Source organism: Prionailurus viverrinus, chromosome D3 (assembly GCF_022837055.1).
Source record: "Prionailurus viverrinus isolate Anna chromosome D3, UM_Priviv_1.0, whole genome shotgun sequence".
Taxonomy (NCBI): domain Eukaryota; kingdom Metazoa; phylum Chordata; class Mammalia; order Carnivora; family Felidae; genus Prionailurus; species Prionailurus viverrinus.
This window is the reverse complement of record NC_062572.1, coordinates 23,551,166-23,578,835: the sequence shown is the minus strand read 5'-3', so window position 1 is coordinate 23,578,835 and position 27,670 is coordinate 23,551,166. Positions and strand designations below refer to the sequence as shown.

Here is a 27,670-nt window from a genome sequence, read left to right as displayed (position 1 = left end):
AAGGCTGGGACTTTACTCCGGCGGCAGAGAGCGACCCGTGCTCCATCAGCTGCCGCAACCGCCGCGCCCGCGCCCGAGCCACGATGAGCGGCAGAGTCGGCGATCTGAGCCCCAAGCAGAAGGAGGCGCTGGCCAAGGTGAGTCCTCATCCTGGCCCGGCCCCCGCCCCCCGGCCCGGGGCCTCACCTTCCGGCAGCTGAGAGCTGGGAAGGAACTGGGCGGGGGGCGAGCGACGGTGCGGGACCGGCGGGAGGCTGGCGGAGCTGCGGCCGGCAGCACCTGGCGCCTCGCGCCCCTCTCCCCGAGGCCTGCCGCTCCCAACCCTCGCCCGCCGAGGAGGCCCCGGGGAAGTTTGGCCACCCCAGCCTCAGCCCCGAGCGAGACCTTGGCGGTGCCAACTGGGAAGAAGTGGTTGCTTGGAAGCCCTCGGAGGTAGCTAAGGGTACAAAGGCAATATTCATTCACAAGACTGGCAGCTGGGCCCTGGGGGCTGCTCCCTTCCATTTCCCAGAGGTTTTCCTCTTACGGGGCAGTGGCACCCTGAACAGGGCCCTGACAGCTCTTGAGGATACTTGGAGAGCCCTTTCTGGGGCACCAAGTCTCTCTGCCGACCTTGGGCAAAACCGGTCCTTCTCTGTGTGCTCCTTGATGAAACGAAGTGAGGGGTTGGACCCGATGGTGTTGAAGGGAGCACCCTCATGTGAATGCTGGAATCCTATCAGCGACTCACTGGTTTGAGGTTAGTTTGAGCTCAGACCAGCCCTCCCTTGTCCTGCAATCCAGGCCCCTCCCTGGGACTGGGGCAGATGCTCTTCAGAAGGCTAGAAGGTAAGCCTGGCTTTGCCTTGGCGCCTGGGCAGAGGAGGGGGCAGCAGTTTGAAAGCTGGACCCTCTCTCCACCAACTGAATCTACTTTTTGTTGCCCTTGAGGAGAGGGGAGGTTGGCTGTTCTGGGAGCCAGAACCCATTGGGTCCGGTCTGAAGGTTTGGAATCTTCACAGCTGAGCAGTTTTCCATCGCTGGACAGGGGGTGGGGGGCCAGATGTCTCCTGCCATGGCAGTGGGCTGAGGCACCAACCCCATGAAGGTTCTGCCCCAGGCTGGGCCTCCCCCATCCCAGGGAGGCTGGATAGGGAGGTTTCAGGTTTTACTGCTGACCTGCAGGGGAAGTCAGGCAGAGGAGGGATTAGGTGGTGATTAAACTGGAAACCAGGGGCTGGGTAGGGTCCTTGGTGAGGGGTGGCTTCATGCCTGGGCCCTGGATGAGCAGTTCCCCTGGGAGTCTGGGAGTCTGGGGGATGGGATGGGATGGTTCAAGTCCCTGGCTGACCTAGGCAAGGGGTGGAGGTGGCAGGTCCTCATTGGTCCCCTCTGGACTGTCCTGTAAGGTCAGTGAGTAGGGAAAGGTGAGTGGCCAGGAGCAGGAGGCATGGGGAGAGCACGTGGGGGTGTGCTCACCTACTTGGAGGTGGATGTCCACATCCATCCCTTGTTTGGCACTCCCTGCACTTTCCGCCTTCATGGCTTCCTGTTGGAACTGTTCCCTCCACCTGGATTGCCCTCCTCCCTCCTCCTGCTGCCTTTGAAGTCCTTCTAGCCCAACGCAAATGCCATTTTTTTGAAGTCGTATGAGACCACTGTCTTCCTGGGCCGGTCATAAAAACTTTTCCTCTGCTCCCCCAGCACATTGTTCACCAGTCCATTACTAAAGGGCAGAAGACTACAGTGGAAAGAGTGTGCTGTCTGGCCTCGGACAGACCTGGGTTTGCATCCCAGCTCTGCTGATTACTAGCTGTTCAGCCTTGGGAATGTTACTTAGCCTCTCTGAGCTCTAATTTCTTCATCTGTAAAATAGGGACAGTGAAACCTCCAGGGACTCTGAGTGAGGCATGAATAAGATAAATGCCAAGTTCAGTGCTGGGCACACAGGGAACGCTTGGCAAACTGATAGCTTTTACTGTGGCATGTGCCGGAGTGTCTATTATCACAGCTGGGAACACATATGCCCACCTGCCACACTGGAGTGGAAGTGCACACAGCCAGGCAGAGGTAGTGTCTTACTTCCTTCCTGCCTCCTCCTCGCTATCCACTGAGGCAGCAGAGTGTACTATGCAGCCCATGTGCTCAGCCAGTGTCTACAAGTTGACCGTATTGAAGAGAGGTCTAGCAAAGTCCCTGCGGAGAGCCCCCGGCAGAGGGTGGTTGGGGTGGGACCTGCCACTCACCCTACTGCCTCTCCCTACAGTTTCGGGAGAATGTCCAGGATGTGCTGCCTACTCTGCCAAATCCAGATGACTATTTTCTCCTGCGCTGGCTCCGAGGTGAGGGAATTGGGGCTGCGGGAGGCTGGGGCAGGGGCTTGTCCTGGGTAACAGAATGGTGCACTCTGGAAACCCTGCCCCTGGCAATCTGAGAATCCGGAGAATTCAACCTTTAGAACCCAAAGGGCTCTTGGCAATTGTATAACCTTGATCCTCCTATTGGGTAGATAACAACCCTGAGGCTCAGAGAGGTGAAGTAACTTGCTCCAAGTCACACAGTGCTTGAATTACAGGCAGAGAGAAGACTAGAACTGGTGGGCTGACTCCCAGCCCAGTGCCCTTTCCATCCATTTGATAAATGCACTCTCCCGATGGACTTGGGGAAATGGGTTGAAGAAAAGCCTAGGAAGACCAAGCCACGTGAGTAGTCAGAGGCAGAGCCAAGTTTAGAACCAGAGTGCAGGCCCCTGGGAGAGGCCGGCCCCCTCTGTGACCTCTTGGGATGGCAAGCCACCTGCTGCCAGCAGTTTAGGTGGCTTGAAGGAGGGGCAGAGTGCACGGGGAACGTGGGAGCACTCAGCCAAACCTAGGTTGACAAGACTGCCCTCAGGCCACTACCAGGCTCCAGAGCCTCAAGTTCTAGCTCTAACTCTGCCCTGGTCTGGCTGTGGCATGTGGGCCAGGGGCACACATCTGCTTTAGGCTCCTCTCTGCTAGAACAGGACCAGACAGGGTGCCTTGCCTATTACAGGATGTAACATGACAGAACTCTGTGTGTGGTGATGAAATGTACATGTTTCTACTAGCTTCAGAGTCCAATTCAGCTCCATGCCCCAACTCCTGAAATCTCTCCTTTCTTGTTTCCCTTTTTTTCCTCCTGTGGTTCAAGGCATGTGCTACCCTCTCTGGTTCCTGTGACACACTTTTTTTTTCTTTATAGAAATTCTCTTAGCAGACACTGAAATAATAGAGAAAATTCCACTGTGTTAGATTGGCAGAGATTCAATTATGATGTAGAATCATAGCCCCAAATATTAAAGTACAAATCATGCCTGATTATTTATTTATAGACACATACACACACGTACATACCTTAGGGGTCTTGGAACAGGTGAAAAGATGTATTTTCCTTTTCTGTCCAGAAAAGGTACTAGTATGTATCCCATGGCAGGTGCAGCCAGGGAAGCCACACGGGGCCCTGTGTGCCTCTGGAAGTGCCACTTGCCCTTTCCCCCAAAAAGAGCTGTGACTACCCCACCAGCACCACCATCAGCCCACTTGGATTGGGTGAAGGGGCGGCACGGGGGCTCAATGGCCTCAGTCCAGGGGTGGAGGATGTTTTGCTGAAGGGCCTTAGCTAGAAGTGGGCGGGTAGGCAGCGTGGGAAGAATGTGCTGCCTTAAAGAGCCAGCTGTAAGATGATCAAACACCCCACCGAGCTGCTGTTAGGTAGAGGCGTGTGGTTTCAGAGAGATGAACAACATAACACAGCTCTTTTATCTAAGAGAAGACCACCTGGGCTCCTGGCACTTGGTTTCCCAGGCATTCCCAACTCCCCAGTCCTTGGATAACCCCTCTCTTTGCAGGCATACGGAAGAGTATAGTCATCCTCATTTGCCGGTTAAGACAACTGAGGCTCAGAGCGGGGAAGGCACTTACCTGAAGGCACACAGCTAATGAGAAGCAGAATCAGGGCAGAAACCTAGGGCCCCAGACTCCCAGGCCAGCAGTCTCTCTAGGAAGCCACCCCTGCCCTCTGAAGACAGAGGAAGTGTCTCCTCTGCCCTTTGTGCCTCACATTTCCTGGGCAGGAGCTCAGGCTGGGTCAGACTCTGCTATGAATTTCAATTACGGTTTTTGTTGCCTTTTTTTTTTTTTAAGGAAACATTTTCCCTCTTACCTTTGATTCTAAAGGAAACATTTTCAAGGCGCATGCCAGCAGAATGTCTTTCTCTAACCTAGGTATGAACTCGGGCTTCTACTCTTGGCCCCTTCTCCTCACATGGGTTGAGTTTTCTGCTGGCCCCAAGCCCTGAGAGCAGGCACACAAATCTGTACTGCTTCAGTACAGGGTCAGGTGGCCAGATGAAAACGAGGAGGTGGTAGAAATATTGTGTGTGTGTGTGTGCGCGTGTGCGCGCGTGCGCGCGTGCGGGGTGGGGGCAAAGGATGTCTGAGTCTTCTTCACTAGGACTAGGAAGTGATCAGATAAGAACCCAGGACAGCTGCTCCTGGACCAGCTTCTCTGGCAGTGCCCTAAGCCATGCTTTGAGCTGCCCCTGACTAGGGTAGCAGGAGCTCTGGAGAGGCCCGACTCAGCAGGCATGGGGAGGCAGTCAGGGCCAAGTGGCAACTTGGGGAGGGCCCTCAAAGAAGACCCTGGATGTTGGACTCTGGCAGATATTAGGGAGCGCCCTCAAAGAAGATGCTAGATGTTGGACTCTTGCAGATACCGGTTAACTGGAGAGCCACCTGGAGATAAGGGGGCTCACAGTTCACTACCACTCCTTCACAGACCAGCTGGGTTCCCCCATCATGATAGCATGTTGCTTTGCATCTTTCATGTGTTTCCAGATCATTAGATGATTCAGAGATGTGCAGTATCTTGTGCAAGGTCAAACTGCGAGAAAGTGGAGGGGCTGAGAGGCAAACCCAGATTATATTCCTCTAAAAGCGGCCCCTTGCTGCCATGATGGCATGTAAAGGGTGGCCATCAGAAGAAACTTCCTAAGAGCAAAGGCTGTTCACCAATGTGTGTCCAGCACCAACGAGAGGGGGGGCATTGGTCAAATCTCTTGATATACCCTTTGGGTGCAGGAGCGTGGACTGGATTTCATGATAGCAGAGTCAGGGAATGTGCTCGGCCACTCCCAGAGATCAGTGATTAAGGTGACAGTCCAGAGGGCAGCCTGTCTGGCCCAGCTTCCAGGGCTGTCAGCAATTCTAGATACCAATCAGATCCACAGAGGACATGCAGCTGGGAGGGAAGGTTCATAGGTCAGTTGGCAAAATTGGTAAGAGTCTGGATCTCAAAAACTCTTTAAAGGATCAAATGAAGCTGATTGTAACAAGAGGAAATCTGATAGGGATGGGTCCAGAAAACCACCTCACAACATATGGGATGGAGGCTTCCCAACAGCACAGCTGAAAAGGATTTGGGGGTTTCCGTTGACTGAAAGCTCCATCTGAGTTAAGGGTGGGACTGTTGCCGAGAAATTTCTTAGGCTTTGTTGGAGAAGGGTAGACAACACCTGGTGCTGTGCTCAGTTATGGACAGCACACTTTATCATTAAAAAAAATTTTTTTTAATGTTTATTTATCTTTGAGAGGCAGAGACAGAGACAGAGCATGAGCGGAGGAGGGGCAGAGAGAGAGGGAGACACAGACTCCAGGCTCTGAGCTGTCAGCACAGAGCCTGACGCAGGACTCGAACCCACAAACCACTAGATCATGACCTGAGCCGAAGTTAGATGCTCAACCAACTTAGCCACCCAGGTGTCCCTGGACAGCACACTTTAAGGAGGGCACTGGCAAACTGGGAAACATCTAAAGGGAAGTTCTGTAGATGGACTTGAAACTGGGCTGTGAGAAATGGTTAGAGAAAGGATCCATGGATGGGCAACATGATAGCCGAGAGGACTCAGGTGGCAGCACAGAGTTCACTAGTATTGAAGAGGCTGTCACATGACTGAGGAAGCGACCCTATTTTCTGAGTGTCCCGGAGGCAGATCTCAGTGTAACAATGAGGACTGAGTGCAAATAGCAGTGCAGATTACCTGGAAGGAGGTGGCATTTGGGGTAGTGAGGTCTTTGTGTTCAAGTTTGAGCAGAATGACTTGGGGTTGGAACATAAAATGAAGACTTGGCCCAGGTGAACTTGAATTCTGAAGCTTTCCAGGAACCGTGGGAGGAGGGCCCTCTGTGTCTCATTAGGGTATGCATGGATCCTTTGAAGATAGGGCAAGGTTGACTCGAGGCTCATCAACTCTATCCTACTGGGATGTTCTGCCAGATCCACCCCAGACTGTGGGGCAACTATGCTCATCTTTGAACTGTGGATCAAGTTCTCAGAATTGGATGTTAGACCGTGAAGATTAACTTTGTGTAACTGGAGAGGCAGAATGATAAAGCGGTCCAGGGTTTACTTTCCGTGAGAGAAGATAAGATCTTTCACCTATTGCATCCACTAGGGTAAAATTCTTTTAATCCTGAAGTTGCAAGGCTCTAGCCACCTGCCCTGATCCTTGACCTTCAGGGACTATGGTGTTCCAGAAGCACCCAGTGAAGGTCTTCATGTTACCTTCTGCTTGTGGGGTGATCTGGGAGTCAGCCCCTGCGTGGGAATAGGGAAATCTCCCTGTCCTTGGATGCCCAGCCTGCTGGTCTAACCCTAACCACGTTTCCCTGTTACAGCTAGAAACTTTGACCTGCAGAAGTCCGAAGCCATGCTCCGGAAGGTGAGATCCATTTGGCTTCATATCCCGCTGTTGCCTCCATTCCTGCCTGTCAGGATCACACTGTGCTTCCTTTGCCCACCCTGCCCATCCAATCACAGCTTTTGGCTTGTGTGACATATCTGAGTATTAGCTGACCATTGTTACCTTCTACCTCTGTGACAAAGTGCATTCCCTTCCTTGGAAACACAGAACTTTAATAGTTCTGGGCCAGCCAAGAATTATAATCCCTTCTTCCCAGACCTCTAAACCATGCAGTGCCTTCTTTTCCATTCCTGCCAGTTGCCTTCTCATGACGTACCTGAGATGTGATGGTGGCCTCTTCATACTGTCATCTATTGCTAGATACCCCTTAAGGGTTCCCCCCACTCCTGCTCTTTTAAAGCCCTGACTGTGTGTTTGCAGCACGTGGAGTTCCGAAAGCAAAAGGACATTGACAACATCATGAGCTGGCAGCCTCCAGAGGTGAGGACAAATGATCTTGCCCCATCCCTACGTTGGGTCTGTTAGACCCACAATCTGTGCCCGAATCTGGTGGACTGGGACCTTCAGAGGAAAGGTCTGACAATTCTAAGTGAGCCCCAGTGGTTCCCAGGGTGGGTTATCTATTGGCACCCAGGAGAAGGCTGTGGAGGGAGAGCTTGATGAACCCCTGGGAAGGCTCTGGGATACAGGGAAGGCACGACTGCCCTGGGCCTGCTGACCAGGTGCCTCCTCTATGTTTTTGCCCAGGTGGTCCAACAGTATCTGTCAGGGGGCATGTGTGGCTATGACCTGGATGGCTGCCCCGTCTGGTACGATGTCATTGGACCTCTGGATGCCAAGGGTCTGCTCCTCTCAGCCACCAAACAGGACTTGCTCAAGACCAAGATGCGGGACTGTGAGCGGCTTCTTCAGGAGTGTGTCCGCCAGACCGAAAAGGCAAGTGGGCTTATCACGGTTGAAAATGAGTTCATCACAGTAGAGGTGTTCAAGCAGAAACAGGCATATCACACAGGGATTTAAGCACAGCTTCAGGACTGGGGCCCAGACGTTTGGATTTCACACATGAGTGAAATTACAAAGTTTTGGGGACTGACATACGTTGCCAAATTTTTATTTTTCCAAGTAAGGACTTAAAAAGAAAATGTACCAGCTACTATTGCCATAATCAGCCCCCAAAACTATAGGAATGGCATAATCTCAGAATAAAGAGCAGTCCTTTAAATTGAAGAAATTTATTACATTATCATTGTTTTTCTCATTCATCTGGGCACCAGTAAAATCTTTGTCACGGACCAGCCTGTCCTCAGACAAGTGTTTGGGTACCGCTGGTGAGATGAGCTCAGAGTCTGTATTCAAAACAAAAAGGTGAGGACAGGTGATTCCCTCTCTAAGAAAAAGACTGAAGGGAGAGCTGGAGCCACACTGACCATCTCTTCTGCCTTCCTCTTCAGCTATCATAAGGATCCAGTGAAATAATGTGATAAATTTGGGAACACTCCAACACCGTCATTCACAAACATGCACTGAGAGCCCAGTGTGTGCAGAGATCCTGCAGGCTGGGGACACAGAGAATCATTAGGTGGGCATGTACCCTTAAGGGCTTAGGTTGGATGGAGAGTCTCCGTGCCTGCTCACCAGAAAAGTTGCCCAACAAGGCCCCACGGACTGAACACTACCAGGTGCTGCACACAGAGGAAGGGGGGGCCACGAGGTCAAACTGCAGAACAGAAGGGACCTCAGAGAGAATCTAGATCCACCCAGTTGTTTACTGGACAAGAACAGGGACACCGAGGCAGGAAGAGTGACTAGCCTAGGCCACAATTCTGGCCTGGGGGTGATTATTTCAACATGGAAGGCCCTTGGTATGGCCCTGTCCAGATCTGGGCCCATGACCAAATCAGCAAGATGTGACTCTGCTCCTCTGTCCTCTGCAGATGGGGAAGAAGGTGGAGACAGTCACCCTGATTTATGACTGTGAGGGTCTTGGCCTCAAGCATCTCTGGAAGCCTGCGGTGGAGGCCTATGGAGAGGTGAGGAGCAGGGCTGGGAGGGGGCTGTGAGGAGGAGAAAAAGTAGGAGTGAGCCCCTCTGCTAGATGCTCTGTGGGTGAGGTGATGGGGGTGGAGTTTAGCCTGAAGGAGGCGGGGCCTGCCTCCCTCCTGCCTCCCTCCTGCCTCCCTGGTACAGAGGTCTGGGCCCTCTGGACTCCGTGATTTGTTTCCACAGTTTCTCTGCATGTTTGAGGAAAACTATCCTGAGACACTGAAGCGTCTTTTTGTTGTTAAAGGTAAGTTGAGGGGCGCCTGGGTGGCTCAGTCAGTTAAGTGCCTGACTTCAGCCCGGGTCATGATCTCATGGTTTGTGGGTTCAAGCCCTGTGTCAGTCTCTGTGCTGACAGCTCAGAGCCTGGAGCCTGCTTCAGATTCTGAGTCTCCCTGTCTCTCTGTCCCTCCCCTCCTCATGCTTTGTCTTTCTCTGTCTCTCAAAAATAAATAAATGTTGAAAAAACAATTAAAAAAAAAATAAAGGTAAGTTGGGAACTATCTGTGATGAAGTCAAATGGGAAAGAGGGGCCCAAAATGTTTCTGGGACAGGTCCAGGGGAGTAGAATGGGGTGAGGCAGAGGAGGGGATCTGGGGACCCCTGACATATGCAGACTGGGTTACAATTCACAAAGCTTTTAGGATTTATTATCTCCTTGGAGCCAGCCAGACGGGTGAGATAGGAAGGCAATACCCACTTTCTAGACAGGGAAGCTGGATGTCAAAGAGGTGCCTGTGCCAAGCCTCACACCCTGGGCTGTGTGGGCTCCACAGCACTGGGGAGCCTGTGGCCCGACACAAGGGGCTGTGGAGGACACTGTTAGGGACAAAGTGAGCCTTGCTCCCGGTCTCACATTGCCTGGTCTCTGTTCTAGCCCCCAAGCTGTTTCCTGTGGCCTATAACCTCATCAAGCCCTTCCTGAGTGAGGACACTCGCAAGAAGATCATGGTCCTGGGGGGTGAGTAGCCCAGACTCTTCTCAATGCCACTGGATGCTCTGTGGGCCAAATTGGGGACAGCTTTAGATGTATCTAAGGTGAAGGCTTCCTTTGCTGGTTTGGTAGCAGTGAGACCCAGGAGCAAATAGGGGCCGGGCTAGGGTCTGCCTTTCTGTTTTAATAAGAACTCTTTCACTCAGATGCTCTAGAAGAAAGTACTGAGCTCAGCACTGTAGATGCAAAGGTGAACAGAATACCAGTCTTGCCCTTAAGGAGCTTACAGGGTAATAGGAGAGAGAAGACCTTTAGAGAGAAAGCGATGATACAAGCTAGAAAAGGTACTAGAAACAGCAGAGAGAAGGTGCATGGAGGAAACAGGAGCAGAGGTTGCTTTCAGTTAGGGGCAACTAGGAGTTGCTTCCTTTGATGAGCACCTACTGTGTGCCAGGCCCCCTGGATTAGGTGACAAAGATGAGTAAGATAGAATCCCTTGAAGAGCTCCAGGCCCTGTTGGGGAAGGGAGATGCAGACAACACATTACATGTAAAAGAGAGAAAGCAAGTGGGTGGGGACACTGAGCAGGGACACTCACCTTCTCCTGACCCAGGAAGGAGCAGATGCCTACCTCACCTGAGTGCTACAGAATGAGTTAAGAGGCAGCAAGATGATGCCAGGCAGGAACCTGTTGGGCAGAAAGAACAGCACTGAGAAAAGACCTTACACACCGTGGTTTAGGCAATTGTAGAGAGCACAGCAGGGTGTGACAAGAGAGGGGCCACACTGGAGAGGGGCCGAGAGCCAGGGCACAGAGAATCCAGGGCACCATGCCGAGAAGCCTGGACATGACTCTACAGGCCACTGGGAACCACGGAAGATTCTGAGCAGGGAAGGTACTGGCATCAGATTCTTAAATTAATTAATTAACTTTCTAGCCATTTTATTATTATTTTTAATGTTTATTTATTTTTGAGAGACACATCGACAGAGTGCAAGCAGGGAAGGGGCAGAGAGAGAGGGAGATACAGAATCTGAAGCAGGCTCCAGGCTCACAGAGCCCGACGCAGGGCTCAAACCCACAAACCGTGAGATCATGACCTGAGCTGAAGTCGGATGCTTAACTGACTAAGCCACCAAGGCGCCCCTATTTTATTATTAAAAAAAAATGTTTTTAATGTTTTTATTTATTTTTTATTTATTTTGTTTTATTTATTTTTATATATTTTATTTATTTTTAATGTTTTTATTTATTTATTTATTTATAATGTATTTATTTATTTTGAGACACAGAGTGAGTGGGGGAGGGGCAGAGAGAGAGATGGAGACACAGAATCTGAGGCAGGCTCCAGGCTCTGAGCTGTCAGCACAGAGCCCCATGTGGGGTCCGAATTCACGAGCCGTGAGATCGTGACCCGGGCTGAAGTTGGACGCCTAACTGACTGAGCCACCCAGGTGCCGCCCCTTATTATTTTTTAAAATTTATGCTCAAGTTAGCTAACATACAGTGGTCTTGGCTTCAGGAGTAGATTCCAATGATTCATCACTTACACATAACACCCAGTGCTCATCCTGACAAGTGCCCTCCTTAATGCCCCTCACCCATTTTCCCCCACCCCTCCACCCCCATCAACCCTTAGTTTGTTCTCTGTATTTAAGAGTCTCTTATGGTTTGCCTCCCTCTCTGTTTTTATCTTATTTTTCATACCCTTCCCCTATGATCATCTGTTAAGTTTCTCAAATTCCACATGAGTCAAATAATATATTTCTTTCTCTGACTTATTTCGCTTAGCATAATAGCCTCCAGTTCCATCCACGTTGTTGCAAATGGCAAGATTTCATTCTTTTTTATCATTGAGTAGTATTCAATGTAGTAGTATTCAAAGTAGAATTGTATATGTGTACCCCATCTTCTTAACCAGGATCAGATTTTTACTTTATTTTTTAATTTTTTAAGTTTATTTATTTTGATAGAGAGTGAGAGAGAGCACAAGCTGGGGAGGGGCAGAGGGAAGGAGAGACAGAATCCCAAGCAGCTTCCATGCTATCAGTGCAGAGCCCGACGTAGGGCTCAAATTCACATAATGTGAAATCGTGACCGGAGCTGAGATCAAGAGTCAGATGCTTAACCGACTGCACCACCAGGCACCCCAACCAGGATCAGATTTCAAATGGAGACACATTTTACTGGCAAGCTTGCAAAGCACAGGTACCAATTTGCAGTGTGGCCACAGTCCATGCAAGAGGTGTTGCAAACCTGAGCTGGGGAGGTGGCAGTAGGGATGGAGAGAAGAGGATGGACTAGAGACTTACTTAGGAAGTGAAACAGCAGAACTCAGTCGACTGGATAGAGGAAGGAAGAGAAATCTAGAAATGACTTTCTGGTGTCTGGCGTGAATGACTGGATATCACAATCATTCTGGTACAATTCGTTCAGCTAGAGAACACAACTGGAAGAATAAGCTTGATGTTGAGTTTGGGGAATCTCTGAGATACACAGATGTTGGGGTTACTTGAGCCTGAAGCTGAGGAGAGAACTCCAGTTTGGAAATTCGGGAGTTATCGAATACAGGCAGCAACTAAAACCTTGTGAGTAGATAAAGGATGCCCACAGAAGAGTGGAGGCTCAGCCCTGGGGACTGTCCAAGCTCAAGGGCAGGCAGAGCCAGAGGAGCCCACCAGGGAGAATGAAGAATGATTGGTGACGTTGGCAGGACCACACCCGGCAGGGATTGGATGTGCTGGGGAGCTAGGAGAACATCAGGGCACAAGAGGGAAGCTGGAGCAAGAGACGCATAGGAATCAAGCCAGCCACGGACAGAGAGGAGCTGAGTTTTACCAGAACATTAGGCGAAGTTGGTGGGAAGAAAAGACCACAGAGGTAGATTGGGACTGGCTCCTGGCAGACTCGATGTCACCCGTGGAGTTGAATTTAGGGGTAGGTAATACAGATTCTGAACGTTTCTGAATGTTCACCATTAGGCAACACATTGAAAGTGGAAATCTTCCCAGTGCGTATTAATGAGCCCCGGGAGCAGCGTGGAGCATTCTAGAAAGTACAGGACTTCTGGGATTTGGTCCTGACTCTGACAGCAACAAGTTCTGCTTCTTGTTGCCTCAGTTACTCTCTCTGTAAGATGGGAAGTTCTTTTTGGCCTTATTCCAACTCTCCAGCTGAGCTGGGGGAAGACATACAAAATCTGAGCAAAAGGCTCTGATGATTCTTGGCTTTTCTGCTGCTACCACCCACCATGAGCATGTGGTGGTTGGGTTTCCTGGCAGCAGAGCTGTAGAGAAGGTGCCGTCTGTTCTCCCACCCACACCTGAAACCCTTTCAACCAAACCCATCTCAGTCTCGGAAGATACAGGATCTTCAGCAGAGGAGGGAAGACATTCATTTTGGGTTGGTCAGTGAGGCTTAGAAGCACAGATTAAATCACTCCCCAAACCACAGACGCTGTGTCGCAGGAGTTGCATGGTCCCGGGACCCTAGAAATCAGAGGGTTGGGAGACTCTGGACAGTCTCTGTGGGCTTCCAGCCAGTACCAACAACAGAGGATACTGGGTTGTACCCCATGACTTGGAGCTGCTGCCTATTTATGGTCTATATAGTCAGCATGGAAAGGTTTCCAGCATCAAAATATTGTACTTGGCTGATAATAGGTTAGGAATTTGGTTCTCAGCATTGGTTGCACTAGAATCAAACTCTCTGAGTCAGGAAAGGGCTTGGTTATTTACAAAAAAAAAAAAAGGGGGGGGGGGCGAGTCACTGGCAGCTTAGACAGCCTGAAAAACAGCAGAAGTAAAGTCGTGGCTGGGGTAAAGCCAAGGGAACCCATTTCAAGGGCCACTCTACAGTGGTGCATTCAGTAACTCACGACTGAGCATGATTCGTATAGATGAAAGTAGGGGATGAGACACAGGGTTGTGCCCTCCTGGAATTCAGTCTACCCAGGACAGATTATGTTGATTCAGGCCCTCCTGCTTGATGCATATGCTGTTCCCTCTACGTGGGATGCCCTTCCCTTTCTTTGTTCCCTCTGCCTGCACTGCAGGTATTTGTATCATCTTCCAAGGAGTGATAATATATTCTGATGTGCGTAGGGCACTTAACAGTTTATGGCATCTTCTCAAGTACTTAGTTCACTTCACCCCCCACTGAAGCCTTGCAAGGTGGGAGGAATCAGGCTCAGCGTGAAGCAATGCCCAAGGTTGTTCAACTGGCCAGAGGCAGGGGAGACACGACTCAAGGTGTTCTGATTCTTAGTTCAGGGCAGGGCAATCCTCTGGGTGATGGTTCCTCCTGAATCCCCTGCAGATCTGTGTGTATACTGTGTACTCCTAATGCCTGTGTTTTGCGTCCTGGGGCAGACAGGGTTTTTCCTGCCTCTTTTGTGTTGACCACCAGGGCCGTGAGGAAATCTTGCCTAGTGGTGACCCTTTTTTTCTCCTTCCTTCCCTCTACTGCCCAGCAAACTGGAAGGAGGTTTTACTGAAATATATCAGCCCTGACCAGCTGCCTATGGAGTATGGGGGTACCATGACTGATTCTGATGGAGACCCCAAGTGTAAATCCAAGGTAGGGGACTGCATGCCCCCCGCCGCGTAGCCCATAGGGCTAGGGGATCGCCCGGGAAGCCTGGCTCAAATGCCCATTCCAGTTCATTCTGTGTTCTGCTTCTAGATTAACTACGGGGGTGACATTCCGAAGAAGTATTATGTGCGAGATCAAGTGAAACAGCAGTATGAGCACAGTGTGCAGATTTCTCGTGGCTCCTCCCACCAAGTGGAGTATGAGATCCTCTTCCCTGGCTGTGTCCTCAGGTAGTGCTCTGGACCCTAGGAGGCAGCCTGTGCCTTTGAGCCAGTGGGTGGGCCGGGCTGGGAGAAGCCCTGGGGGCAGGACCCCAGAGAGTGCACACATGGACGGAATCACGTCTCAATGGGTGGATGTCTCCTGCAGGTGGCAGTTCATGTCAGATGGTTCAGACATCGGTTTTGGGATTTTCCTGAAGACCAAAATGGGGGAGCGGCAGCGGGCAGGGGAGATGACGGAGGTGCTTTCCAACCAGAGGTACAATGCCCATCTCGTCCCTGAGGATGGGACCCTCACCTGCAGTGATCCTGGCATCTGTAAGTCTTGGCTTACAGCCCCTGCCCTAGCTGTCTGCCTGTGAGGTCCCTCTTTCTCCATGGGTTTATGCTCTCAGACTGTTAGAACTAGACATAGGGCTCCATCAGATCAACCCTCTCCTGACATAGATAAGGAAACCTAGGCTTGGACAGGTACAATGACCAGGTGACCCTCCTGGTTAGCAGCAGGATGGGACTCTGACCAAATATTCCCAGGTAGAGATGAATCATGGTGCTAGGTGATCACAAGGTTCAGAATATTTGCTATCTGGTTCAAGACTAACTGGATCTATGACTGTCATCAGACATTTCTTGGGAATGTTCCTCTCCCCAGACATCAGAGAGGCAGAACTTGCCTGGGTGGGTGCAGGGATCCCCGGGTGAGCAATGCTGAAAAGCCCAGTCTTGATCCCTCTGAGCTTCATTTATCTCCACCTTGATCAAAAAAAATGGGCACAGACCATGAATAGGAAGTTTGGGCAAGAGGAATAAGAATGGCAAACAGGCATTTGAAAAAGTGTTTGATCTCACTCAACTTTGTAGTATCTATTAAAATCCCCTTTTAGCAATTCTAATTCTGGAAATTTAGTCTACAGGAATGTTTATACAAAGACACAAGGATATAGGTACAGGGATGTTCCTAGCAGTCTGGGAAACTGGCAATAAACTAAATGGCCTTAATAAGATCTCGTTAAATGAATTATGGTCCATGCATATACGTATATGGAACACAATATACACATTAGAGGGAATAAATTGACACATAAGATGTCTGGTACATGTTTTAAAAAAACAAAGAGTGAAGCATAGCATATGGTATACACTCTGCTTTTTTTTAAAACATGTATATTAAAAATAATTCTGGGGAATAGTGGTTATCTCTGAGATGGTAAGAAGCTTATAGAGGGCTTTAATTTTTTTACATGAGTTCTGCAAATAGTTATTTTACAATGACCATGTACTACATTTATAAGTAGAAAAACTACACACACACACACATACTTCCCTTCCAGTCTCCAGTTTCCTTTCTATTAGAGCCAATGGGCCAGGCATGGAAAGTCAATGAGAGCAAGGGCTTTATCATTAAGCCTCTTGGATTTGACTCTAGACTAGTCCTTAGACAAGTGACAGCCTCCCTGGGCTTCGGTTTCCTGATTGCTAACTGGGGATCAAACTCTCTACCTCATGGGGATAGGTCTGTGCAGCACTTAGCATAATTCCTGGCGTACAGCAAGCACTTAACACACTGTAGTCACCATTATTGTTATTAGGGCAAGACCTGGCAGGGAGAAGGGCCATCCTGGAGATGATGTTGGAGATGGGAGAAGCCCTGTGCCCCATTTCTAGGGCAGCATCACCAGGAGATCTGAGCTAGCCCCCAGATGCCTCACAACATCATCCCGATCTCAGATGCCGTGTACTTCCCCACATGCCAGGCAATGTTCAGTCTCTACAGCCCCTTCCTCAGATGCTCTGTGGTATGGCTCCCCACGGAGGAGGAGTATTCTTGTTAGTGAGCAAGCAGCTAGGTCCTTGGAGGAGAAGGCATATTACTACATGCTTCAGTAAGAACAAGTCCTAGCACACCAGCCCAGATACTATTATCCACAGAGCATAAAGTATTTTGTATATAAGCTTAAATTTTTTTTAAAAAGTTTGTAAAAATGTTTTATTTCTTTTTGAGAGAGAGAGGGAGAGAGAGAAAACAAGTGGGGGAGGGGCAGAGAAAGAGGGAGACACAGAATACAAAACAGGCTCCAGGCTCTGAGCTGTCTGCACAGAGCCCGATGTGGGGCTCAAACTCAGGAACCATGAGATCATGACCTGAGCCGAAGTCAGATGCTTAACCGACTAAGCCACCCAGGTGCCCCAAGCTTGAATTTTTTAAAATATTTTTTTAACTTTATTTATTTTGAGAGAGAGAAAGAAAGAGCGAGCAAGCCAGGGAGGGGCCGAGAGAGAGAGAGAGAGAGAGAGAGAGAGAGAGAGAGGAGAATCCTCAGTAGACTCCATGCTGTCAGTGCAGAGCCTGATGCAGAGCTCAATCTTACAAACCATGAGATCATGCCCTGAGCCAAAACCAAGAGTTGGACGCTTAATCAACTAAGCCACCCTGGTGCCCCAACTTGAATTTTTTTTAATGGACGGGGAAGCTGAGGTATAGAGAAGGGATGTCACCTCTCCCACAAAGTAGCTTATATGAACACCAAAAGACAGAGGACATGAGGCAATCCTAGAGTCCTGGTCCAGATCTCTAGGCCATAGCTATCTTAGAGATGATCAGGTCTGCCCTGATGTTACAGAACAGAGAGTGGAGTCCCAGACCAGGGAAGTAATTTACCCAAATTCATGCAGCCAACAGCAGTGCCCCACCCATTTTCCAGCAGTGCTCATTACCAATTATAGTACCGGAAGGACACAGCCTGAGAGAGGACCAGGAACCTTATAACATAACCAGGCTTAGGTTTGCAAATCCCAAATATATTTTAGCTCTTCTTGGATACATTCCCAGATGGAACGTTTATCGGCCTGTGGGGCCTTGACTGCCGCTTCTTGTCCATTCCAAGGAGGATTAGAGGCAGGTCAGGGCATCCACCTCCCAGGTGTAAAGACAATGAGGTGGGATCAGCTGTTGTCTGGAGCCGTGGCTCAGGTTAGACCTGAGCCCAGAGAGAATGCAGTATTAGGTTACAAACTTACCTGTGGGAGGGCAGTGCCCTTGGAGAGCCAGGTGACCCCCTGCAAAGTGGAACATAATCGCTCAGTGGAGAAATTAAAACTCTGTGCCAGCCTCCAGTGGTAAGAACACATTAATCCTCCCCAGGCCACACGGGTCCTTGCCCAAGTGTACTTAATGGCTGAGAAGGAGAAACGAAGTCTGAATTGATTTCACTTATTTTTTTTCTCAACTAAAATTTCCTGAGGGCCTGAGTTTAGAATACTTGGAAAGAAGATTCAGAAGAAAAGATACAGACTTTGTCTGCCAGGAGTACTTAACATGGTCTAGAAGACCTAAAAGACTAGATGAAGGTTCAACAGTACTTCCAGGCAGTGTTGGGGAGGAGAGTCTTGGGGAGAAGAGAGTCTAGCCAGGCTCCAGGAGGCTTGGTTTCTGAGTCCCCCTGTGCCATCAACTCTCCAAGTGTTTTGGGCAGGTGTCTCTAAGTAGTTTTTGCTTTCCTCCTCTTCCCCCTCCCCCTCTCCTCCTTCTAAGTTTGTTTATTTTGAGAGGATGAGCAGGGGTGGAGCAGAGAGAGGGAGAGAGAGAATCCCGAGCAGGCTCTGCAGTGTCAGCACAGAGCCCCATGTGGGGCTTGATCCCACGAACTGTGAGATCATGACCTGTGCCAAAGTCAAGAGTTGGCTGCTTAACGAAGCCACCCAGGCGCCCCAGCTTTTGCTTTCCTTCTTAAAATGAGGGGAGTGGGCTAGAGCAGGAGGTCTTTTTTTTTTTTTAATTTAATTTTTTAAGTAGGTTCCATGCCCAACGTGGGGCTTGAACTCACATCCCTGAGATTAAGAGTCACATGCCCTACCAACTGAGCCAGCCAGGCTCCCCTAGAGCAGGAGGTCTTAATCTGGGGTTTGTGGACTCCCCATAGATGTGACTGTGAATCTTAAAAGACCAAACCACCCCCTTTTTATAACATAGAGTGTCTAACATCCCCTTTTCTATTCTCAAATGAAATTCATGGATAATATAACCCATCTAAACACATGATTTAAAAAGCAATATAATCTCCCACTGGGAGAAATAAAAGGAAGTTAATTTAGAATATATATTTGTTTCCGTACATAAACGAGAGGGCATGATTACACCCATGTGCTGAGACTCTTCAGAATGGTGCCTTTCCCATTGGGACCCCCTGCCCCCAAGGGTCCATGATGGGGTCCAGGGGATCTGAAGTTGTATGATTTCATCAGATTCTCAAGGGGCCAGTTCCCCAACAAAGGTTGAGGAGCCCTAGCCTGGAAGGATCTCTGAGGGCCCTACAGGCCTGTGAGTACATGATTAGTGTCAAAATGAACCATGTAGTTCATGAACTCCACTTCCCTTGGGCCTGGGCCTTAGAACAGCCTCTTCCTTGTTTCTGAGAGCAAAATATCATACAAGGCAGAGCCATCTTGATCCTGGTGCTTGGTCCAAGGAGCTCAGACCTTTCCTCTAGCATGACTGATTCTAGTTGCTAGGGCTCTGTTGTCCAGGACAGCGAGGCAGTGTCGCTCTTTCCGGAGGGACTACTGGTTCTGAAAAACCTCTGGTGCAGAGAGAAAATCAATGAGTAATACTTCCTTCATACCGTGAAAAAAGTGTGGGTGGAGTGTCTACTCAAGGTCTAAACTATGTATTTTATTTAGGGGCAGGAAAGAGGAGAGGCTAATTCTCAGGATTAAATATACTTTTTGGGGGGGGGGGCTTGTTCTAAGTTTTTATTTTTGCTGGGAAAAGCGAGAGAACTCCTGGATAGGGAAAGGGCAGAGTGAGTGTTTTTGTTCTCACACTCTGTTCTCTTGAAGGGGTACTTGACTGAAATGGAACTTCTCAACAAAAAAAAAAAAAAAAAAAAGGGTTAGATTAAAAGCAGTTTGTTCCTCGGCCAAGGCTTCAAAGCCTTCTCTGCCAACTGCATGCCCACTTTGAGTTTTCCTAATCATTTATGATTACAAACAGGGGCAAAATGAGCATCTTTGTCCATTTATTTGGGACAAATTCACTGGGATGAATTCCTGGTTCAAAAATTCTGTGTATTTTTTACCTTGGCCAGAAACTGAACAGGGCTCGTCTTTTTCCAGGGCCCAAGGCAGGCAACAATGCAGACCAGAGGGAAATTGCAGCTCTATCACCTCACCATGTGATACAGTGACCTCCTTTTTATACCCTATAAAGCAGGATTAATACTGAATTCATAGTTATTTGGAGCAATAATCTAGTAGTATATATAGATTACCAAGCCAGGGCTGAGACACATAAGTAGGCATTTTCCCATAACTATTATTATTTTGACAACTACTGCTGCTACTAATTCTGCTATGCCATTTCAAGGCCCAGTTCAAGTTCTAACACCTCTGAAAAGCCTTTTTACATGATTTCAGTCAATAGGGCCCTCTCCTTCCAAGCTGTTAACAGATATGGTTGTCTCTCTCACTCATCTGGCGCTCGGCATGTTCCGTCTCATATATTTTTTTCTCTCTGTGAATATCTTGTCGACCCAGCTTGATTTAAGTTTCAGAAGGTGAAGGACCATTGCTTATGCCACCTTCATCCTCATTATGGACCACACTGCCTTGTTCAGTCAACAAAACTCGCTGCCCTTTGTTAGAATTGCCTGAATGTCTGGTTTTCTGCCTCCCCTCAGATGTCCTGCGGTTTGACAATACCTACAGCTTCATTCATGCCAAGAAGGTCAGTTTCACTGTGGAGGTCCTGCTTCCAGACAAAGCCTCAGAAGAGAAGATGAAACAGCTGGGGGCAGTCACCCCAAAGTAATGCCTCCTCCCACAGAAGGCCTGGCTCCCTCAGTGTCTCCCTGTCAGTTTCTGTCCCTTGTAGCAGTCATTTGCCCAGTATCCAGATGCCTCCCAAAAAACTGGGCTACAAGAAAGACCCTGGGCTGGATTTGGGAAACTTTCATTTCAGAATTAGGAAGAGGGAGAGTAGCAGGAGAGGGTCCCCTTGCCTCTCAAATTGCTAAGAAGTCCCAGGGGCTGGGCACCATGATAGGACCTACCATCCTATAAGCTGTGCCAACTTTACCTGTCCAGTGACAGCTGAGACAGGAAGTGAAAGGGGGGGAGATGGGGGTGGCAGCAGGGAAGAAATTAGAAAAGGGGGGAGAGATTGAGACCTAACACTTTGGGGAAGCCAGCTGTAGGGGAGGAACTTGTTCCCAAATGAAAATGTTAAGTCTAGATCATAATGAGGAGTATAGCAAGGTAGCAGGTTGCTAGAGTTATGGTGGGGGTCAAAAACTCTTCTAAACTTTCTATCACCAAGGCTGGGATCTTTTGGCTTTGCCTATCAGGTCTCAGAAGATGGTCTGAGTCAGTGTAGATCTTCCCACTCAGGGGTAGACAGGAAGGCCACCTTGAGATTTTTGCAATTCTTGGGACCCACTGGCTGCCTCTTTAATTACTGATTGTCAGTGACTCAGCTTCTCAGGACAGTGAGATTTGGTGCCCAGCCACTGTCCTCCAACGTAAACAAAGCACAGGGAAATTACCTCCAGGGATCCCAGCTCCATGATGGGCCAGGGAGGTTAGGGGTGGGGGTGAGTCCTGAGGCTTCCACCCCCCCCTTTTCAGTGCTGCTGGCCTCTCATCAAGTTAACTCTCCATTTGAGCACCCCACACAAAAATGACAAGTGGGCTCAAAACAGTAGATCTCAGTGAGTGCATTTCCCAGTCTGAGTCTCCCACGGTGCCGGCCAGGCCGCTTCCTGACTGACCTCAGCAATGCTTTGGCAGTCCCATCTCTGTGGGAGGCATTCGGCTGGTGCATTGGGTTCCTGGTGTCTGGCGGGGAGGCTGCCCGGGCAGGGGGCCAAAGCCCGGGCCAGCATCTGGGGGCAGCCACAAACGGCCTCACAGGTCCCCAGCCCCTCCATCCACAGTGACGAACAGGGGGCGCTTGGCGACCAGGTACTGGAGGGCACGGACCCTGGGGGCAACCACAGCACTTAACACCACGCCCTGCAAACGAACACTGGAAAACGAACCCGCCTGGGCCCTCGCAGGGACTGCTTTCCCTCCGAGACCCAGGCCCCGGCCCAGCGTGGGGAGATGGTCTGGTGAAACTGAGTAGGGGCTGGGCTGCGTGGACAGCAGCCAGACCGCTTGGCAGGGGTCACCCCGACCTTGGTTTACAACGCTCTGTTAGGAAAATTAACCAATGAATAAAGCAACATTCAGTGCACAGGAAGTGGAAATCAATGCCCGCCGCCTCGCTCCTCTCTGCCCCTCCCTCAGAACGACAAATTTACTCCTCAGCAGCAACTAGCCGGCAATAGGTGGGGAGCATGCGCAGAAGTCACCCGTTACTTCCCTCTGGCGCGCGCTTTCCCTTGGGGCCCAACAGCCAGCTTGCCTCCAGGCTGGCCCAGCCCGTTGCTGTCTTCCGCCATCTTTGTTAAGGGCACCAGGGCTCGCTACTGGCCGCCTTCAAGGTCAGGGCGGAGGCCCCGCCCCACTCGGTCCCTCGTTACGCGCCGGAAGATTCTTGCGCGCTGTTAAGTGCGGGTCTGGGGAGTACGTGCAGCGCCTGCGGTGGGCCCGGGGGGGGAGGGGGGGAGGGGGGGAGGGGGGGGGGAAACGGACGAAAGACGCTCGCGTGGTGCTAGGGACCGTCTCCTAATTCCGCGTCAGCATTACCGATGTTTCCGGGGCTGGAGATCACTTTGGGCCCAAGCCCAGCTTCCTGCGAGGTCACCGCCAACCGGCTGACCTACACGACCGAACGATGACAGAGACGGCCAGGGCTGAAAATAGGGCCCTTAATATTGAATCAGTGGTCTTTATTTTCTCTGTCTTTATTTGATGACAATAAAAGCTAATTCTTTAATGAGCGCATACTAGGTACCATGTAACAACCCTGTGCTTCGTTAGGGCCCTGGGTTGTTGCAGAAATTCAAGGAAATTACGTGCAAAGCGCTTAGAAGAGAGCCTTAACAAGTGAGTGCTCAGTAAATACTGACTACTCATAAATTTTACTGACGTGGCTAATAGGTGGCACAACTGGGATTGAACCCAGGACTACCTGCCTTTAATGGCTGCATCTTCGCTGGCAAAATCCAAAGGATTCAGAGCTTTAGTGAAGTGCACTCATTGCCCACATGAGTAAACAGAGGTCCAGCTGGGGAAGAGTTTCTTAGTAACCACTACCACCCCAAGACCACACATTCTGTTCTGCTCATTTCCCTGAAGTCTTGTTTCCCTTGACTCATTCATTCGTTCATTCATTCATTCATTCATTCATTCAAGGTCCTGCCCCCAGGAAGCTTGGTCTGAGGGTTATGTGGATCCGGTTAGAACCCAGAGCTTGATAAATGAACATGGCACCTGCCAGGAAGGCACTCGAGTCCAAATACCCACTTCTTCAGGGCGCTCACCATTCACTCCCCAGACTCATTAACTCAACTCCCCTTAAGAGCGTGGAATCTGGAGCCACACGGCCTGGATTCAAATGCCAGCTTCACCACTTAGCTGTATGACCTGGAAAGTGACCCATCTTTTTTGTGCCTCTATTTCATCATCTGTAAAATGGGGGTCCCAGGTTGGTGGGAGGCTTTAAGAAAGTAATCTGTCTAGAGTCTTTAGTCAATGGTCTGATCAGTAAACTTAACAAATGGTTACCTAAAAATAATCCTTGCAACTGTCCGAGGAGTGAACATTGTGTTCCGCATTTAATACATTAATACATTAATAAAATGAGGCTTAGCGAAGTACAGCCTATTGCCTGAGGTCACACAGCTATGAAGTGTAATTAGGAAGTGTAGCTTCCCGCATTTGAACCCCCTTCTCTTAGGCTCCAAAACTACAGTCAGTCAGTCGTGGGAAAGGACTGCGCCAACCGCTCAAACCCAGAAAAAAACGTGAAGAAAATTAATCTGTAAAGCCCAAGCCTGGGAGAGGGGCTTCAGTGCGCGGGGTAATTTGCAGACGCTCCCTGCTGGCGGGGACAGCGCGACCTGTCCTTCAGTCCCGGACCTTCAGCCGGTCCTGCCGCGGCAGATTGGAGCGGTAGTGGAAGCTGAAGTGGTATCGGCTGCAGTGGCTGGTGCGGAGGTGGAAGCGCCATGTCCGAGCCGCCCCCTCGGGGTGCTGAGCGCGACATTTTCCGAGACACGTGGGTGCGGTACCTAGGTGAGAGGGGGCCGGGGGTGCGCGAGGGGCTCCGCGACCCCTCACCATGTGGCTGGAGAGGTAGGGGTCGCCAGACGCTGGTCAGGGGCCTGGAGAAGGTGGAAGGATCTTAGTTCTCATTCTGCCCGGGCCAGAGACTGGGCTCAGAGAGGGCTAGGGACTTGCCCAGAGTCACACAGCTCAGGTCGGCCCACCCCTGCCCTCGGGGTCTGTCTGTACAGATCAGTCTCCCAGGTGTAAGCTCCAGACGGGCTAGGAGGAACGGGGCGGGGGGTGGGGGGGGGTGGTTACTGGCTGTAGAGTCAGATTATGGGGCCTCATACCGATTCAGTTTGACTCTTGGTTTTCTCATCATAAAGGAATGAACGCAGCGTCTCTCTCATGGGGTGGTAGTTGTAAGGGTAGAAAGAGATAAGGCAGAGGAAAGGCCTGGCACATGGTGAGTACCTCATCAGGGAACTTGCTCTTAGTCTCTCCATTAGTGCTCATGCTTCTAGAACCCAGACTGGGAAGGCAAGTGAGTGATGACAATGGTGACTGTACTCAGCGCTCCCACAATGGGCCTAGAATGGAGGTGGGTTTCATGGATGCCTCTTTTTAAAAATTTTTTTTTTTCATCATGGATGCCTCTTTATAGACTGGGAATCGAAAGCTCGGAGAAGTAAAATCACTTACCTAAGGTCACCCAGCTCCTCCTTAGCAGGCTGGGAATTAGGACTAGTGCCCCCTTGTGGAGCAAACCATACCCACTCCTACCCCTGGAATTAAATGTCTCCTCTCCAACAGGCTATGCCAATGAGGTGGGAGAGGCATTCCGCTCCCTGGTGCCAGCGGCTGTGGTGTGGTTGAGCTATGGTGTATCCAGCTCCTACGTGCTGGCAGATGCCATTGACAAGGGCAAGAAGGCAGGAGATGTGAGTGTTAGCCTGCCTCTCAACCCCCGACCCTAGTCCACTCCCTTGTGATTTAGTCCCCAGCCTTGCATGTGGTAAAATCCCTTGTGGGACAGTCCAACCCCTACAACCTTGCCTGGTGCAGTCCATACCCCCATCCTGTTTGTAGGGTGCTACATCCTGCCCCCAGCCCTGAATTGGTACAGTCCAGAACCCGACACCCCCAACCGGCCACTTCCCTCCCCTGGTCCAACCTCATGCCCCTTGTCCACAGCGTTTCCCACCTCTGCCCTGCTGGATGAAGTATCTCTTGTCCCTACCAGGTACGAAGCCCTGAAGCAGGCCGCAGCACCAGGGTGACTGTGGCTGTGGTGGACACTTTCGTGTGGCAGGCTCTGGCTTCTGTGGCCATCCCAGGCTTCACTATCAACCGTGTGTGTGCTGCCTCTCTCTACATCCTGGGCACTGCCACCCGCTGGCCTCTGTCCATCCGCAAGTGGACTACCACTGCACTGGGGCTTTTGGTCATCCCTGTCATCATCCACCCCATTGACAGGTGAGTGCCCCTTCCAGCTTCAGGGATCATCCACTCTACAGGTGGAGATAAGCTCTGAGAGACATGGTGTCCCCACTTTGCACACAACAGTAGCAGCAGAGGCAGGGCTGGCACTCAGGACTCCTCAGGTAGAAAGGACAGTCTGTGTCCTCGTCATATGATCCTGGCAGGTACTTTGGCAGTAAACATAAGGAGGATGCCTTGAGGGTATGGGACACAGGACCAGTAAGTTCTAGAAAGAAAACCTAGTGTTACAAAACAACCGGAGGCAGGCAGGAACAGGTGCGCATTGGAGGGGATGGGTTTGGGGAGATTTTGGTGACAGGAGCCCACCTGAAACTGGGCTAAGTAAAATAAGAATTAATTGCTTCATGAAACTGAAAAGTCCAGAGTTCTGCTGCTTTCAGGCATGGCTGGATCTAGGCACCCAAATGATGTCATTAGGGGTCTTGGTCTCCCCATCCTGCTGCCTGTCTTCTGACACCACCCCCTATTGGCTTCACTCATATTCTCCACAGGGGAGCAGAGATGGCTTCCAGCAGTTCCCAGCTTCCATCCTACCAGCTTAGCAAGACCCATAGGAAGCTTCTTATAGTCGACCATAAATAAATAAATAAATAAATAAATAAATAAAGTAAGTAAGTAAGTCGGAAAGCTGTCATTGGTCTATTCTGGACTGAGTGCCTAGTCCTGAGCCAATTTCCCTTTTCTGATTGGCCAGGCGTGGGTCATGTGCCTGCTCATAGAACCAAAGATGGGCCAACCTAGATCAACATAGAGTGGGAGGAGCAGTCTTTTTCCGAGGGAACATAGCTGACCCAAAGTCCCAAGGGTGAGCCTTTTAACCTCTCTGTGCCTCAGTTTCCCCAACTGAATAGAGAAATGGCACTGTGTCCTGCATCTAGGAATCCCTTCGCTGGCCCTGACCTCCTGCCTCCCATTCCCCCACTAGCACCCATTGGTCACCTGCTCATCACTGTCCACTGTCCCACAGATCAGTGGACTTCCTCCTGGACTCCAGCCTGCGCAAGCTCTACCCTTCAGTGGAGAAGCCCAGCTCCTCCTGATCCCGCCCTGGTACCTGGTGTGTGAGTTGGCCTACTCCCTGCTCTGGTCCAACTTCCTCCTCTTGCCAGGGGATGTGGATGCCTGGCTTTCTGGGGTCTGAGGCCCTGGCGTCTGAGTATATTTGAGCCCAATGGAAAATGAGACACAAAGGCCTCAAGGAGCAGCAGCTGCAGTAACTCACAGAAAGGGGACACCTGAACCCTATTTGCTTCCATGGAATCCGTGATACTGAGTGGGAGTGGACCTGTCTTTTGACAAGGAAGTAACATCCTCCCATGGAGGATAAGCAGACTAAGGCCCAGATAGGGCCAGGAATACAGCCAAGATCACTTGGCAAGCTGGGGACCCAGGAGTCCCAGTGGCTTGGCCCCATGGCAGTATGGCTGGCTGGAGGAGCAGCAGACACACGGAGAAATGTAGCAGTGCAGTGGTGGGCACCCTCAGGACTGATTCTCTGGCCAGCCCATCCCTGGTGCAGGAGCTGCTCGGACTTGCCTGGAAGACAGGACAGCCCCCGGCCCAATAAATCCTCAAAAAGTTGAGTTCTCTTCTCCTTTCCTCTTGGGGATGAGCAGGGGTGTGGTGGTGGGGAGCAAGCCTGGGGGCCCTCAGAGGTGGAGGCCAACTTTGGCTATGCATTGCTTGCAATAGTCAGCACTGGGCCTGTCTGTACCTCCCCACCCACCAGTGCTCCCCTGCAGATGCCTGGGATCCCACCCTTGGTGCTGTCAGCCTCCTTTGGGCATTGACCTCTTTGCAAGCCTAAAGGACCAATACTTCTGGAAGGGGAGCCTGTTGGGCAGGAACCACCTGAACCTGAAGGTGCCTGAGGTGAAGACAGCCCCCATATGAGTATCACAGAAGACTCAGGAGTCTTGGAGAAAAAAGAGTGACCCGGTAGTAGGGGGCAGGGGCTGTCCCTGGGAGCACTGTAGGAAGGGAGACATTCCTCCTTGATTCTGGGCCAGCCCCTTTTTTGGCTGTTAACAACTTGGAGGGGTAGAGAGGTGGGGAATGGGGTTTTGGATGTGGAGCAGAAACAGGCCTAGGTCTCTGTCACTCAGCACTGCTCCAAGCCACAAATCGGTTCCAGCCGAGACCCTGGCCATGCCTCTTGCAGCCCAGGTACAGACTGGGGGGGCTAACCCCACCCCAGAGAGACCCCCTGCACCTGGATGGGGACTTATAGGAGCCAAGGGACTGGGCAGGATGGCTAGTGAGACAAGATGGGGGCTCCAGTTGTGGCTCATGCTCTGGGGGTGTCTGCAGCTGCAGGGTGAGTCTGATGTCTGGGGGTCTCTGACGGTGAGCCTTTCTCTGCTGCCCTTCTCATCCCACAGCAGCTGGGTTCCTTTCTCAGTCCCTCCCTGACCTCTGCTCAGTCTCCTGCTGCTCCCTCCGGCTCCCTTAAATGCTCTGAGCCCCTGCAATTCTCCAGCCCTTTCTCTGCCCCCTTCTATGCCCCTCTCCAGTCCTGCATCCCCCTG

General features: G+C 50.7%; 2 protein-coding genes and 1 non-coding gene across 9 annotated transcripts; 2 read left to right on the top strand and 1 right to left on the bottom strand.

The window, feature by feature from the left end:
* SEC14L2 (SEC14 like lipid binding 2) lies at positions 1-21,720 on the top strand. 6 transcript variants are annotated; one of them, XM_047828709.1, is made up of 12 exons: positions 1-137; positions 2,246-2,321; positions 6,675-6,718; positions 7,121-7,180; positions 7,448-7,636; positions 8,635-8,730; positions 8,927-8,987; positions 9,618-9,701; positions 14,147-14,253; positions 14,359-14,498; positions 14,638-14,807; positions 20,165-21,720. In XM_047828709.1, exons 1-12 carry the CDS (start codon positions 84-86, stop codon positions 20,293-20,295), a joined length of 1,212 nt encoding a protein of 403 aa, XP_047684665.1. In that variant the 5' UTR covers positions 1-83; the 3' UTR covers positions 20,296-21,720. The 6 variants fall into 6 exon arrangements, with proteins under 6 accessions (XP_047684665.1, XP_047684671.1, XP_047684669.1 ...); XM_047828715.1 differs by having other exon boundaries at positions 14,638-14,748; positions 20,165-20,305; XM_047828710.1 differs by lacking the exon at positions 1-137 and adding an exon at positions 2,555-2,681 and having other exon boundaries at positions 2,244-2,321.
* TRNAK-CUU (transfer RNA lysine (anticodon CUU)) lies at positions 18,289-18,361 on the bottom strand. The gene has a single exon. It is a non-coding gene; the product is annotated as a tRNA-Lys (tRNA).
* Positions 21,721-23,330: 1,610 nt separating the features above from the next.
* On the top strand, positions 23,331-26,725 carry MTFP1 (mitochondrial fission process 1). Of its 2 annotated transcripts, XM_047828057.1 has the most exons (5): positions 23,331-23,666; positions 24,453-24,580; positions 24,883-25,115; positions 25,634-25,749; positions 26,110-26,151. In XM_047828057.1, exons 1-4 carry the CDS (start codon positions 23,600-23,602, stop codon positions 25,722-25,724), a joined length of 519 nt encoding a protein of 172 aa, XP_047684013.1. In that variant the 5' UTR covers positions 23,331-23,599; the 3' UTR covers positions 25,725-25,749; positions 26,110-26,151. The 2 variants fall into 2 exon arrangements, with proteins under 2 accessions (XP_047684013.1, XP_047684014.1); XM_047828058.1 differs by lacking the exon at positions 25,634-25,749 and having other exon boundaries at positions 26,110-26,725.
* The last annotated feature ends 945 nt before the right edge of the window (positions 26,726-27,670 follow it).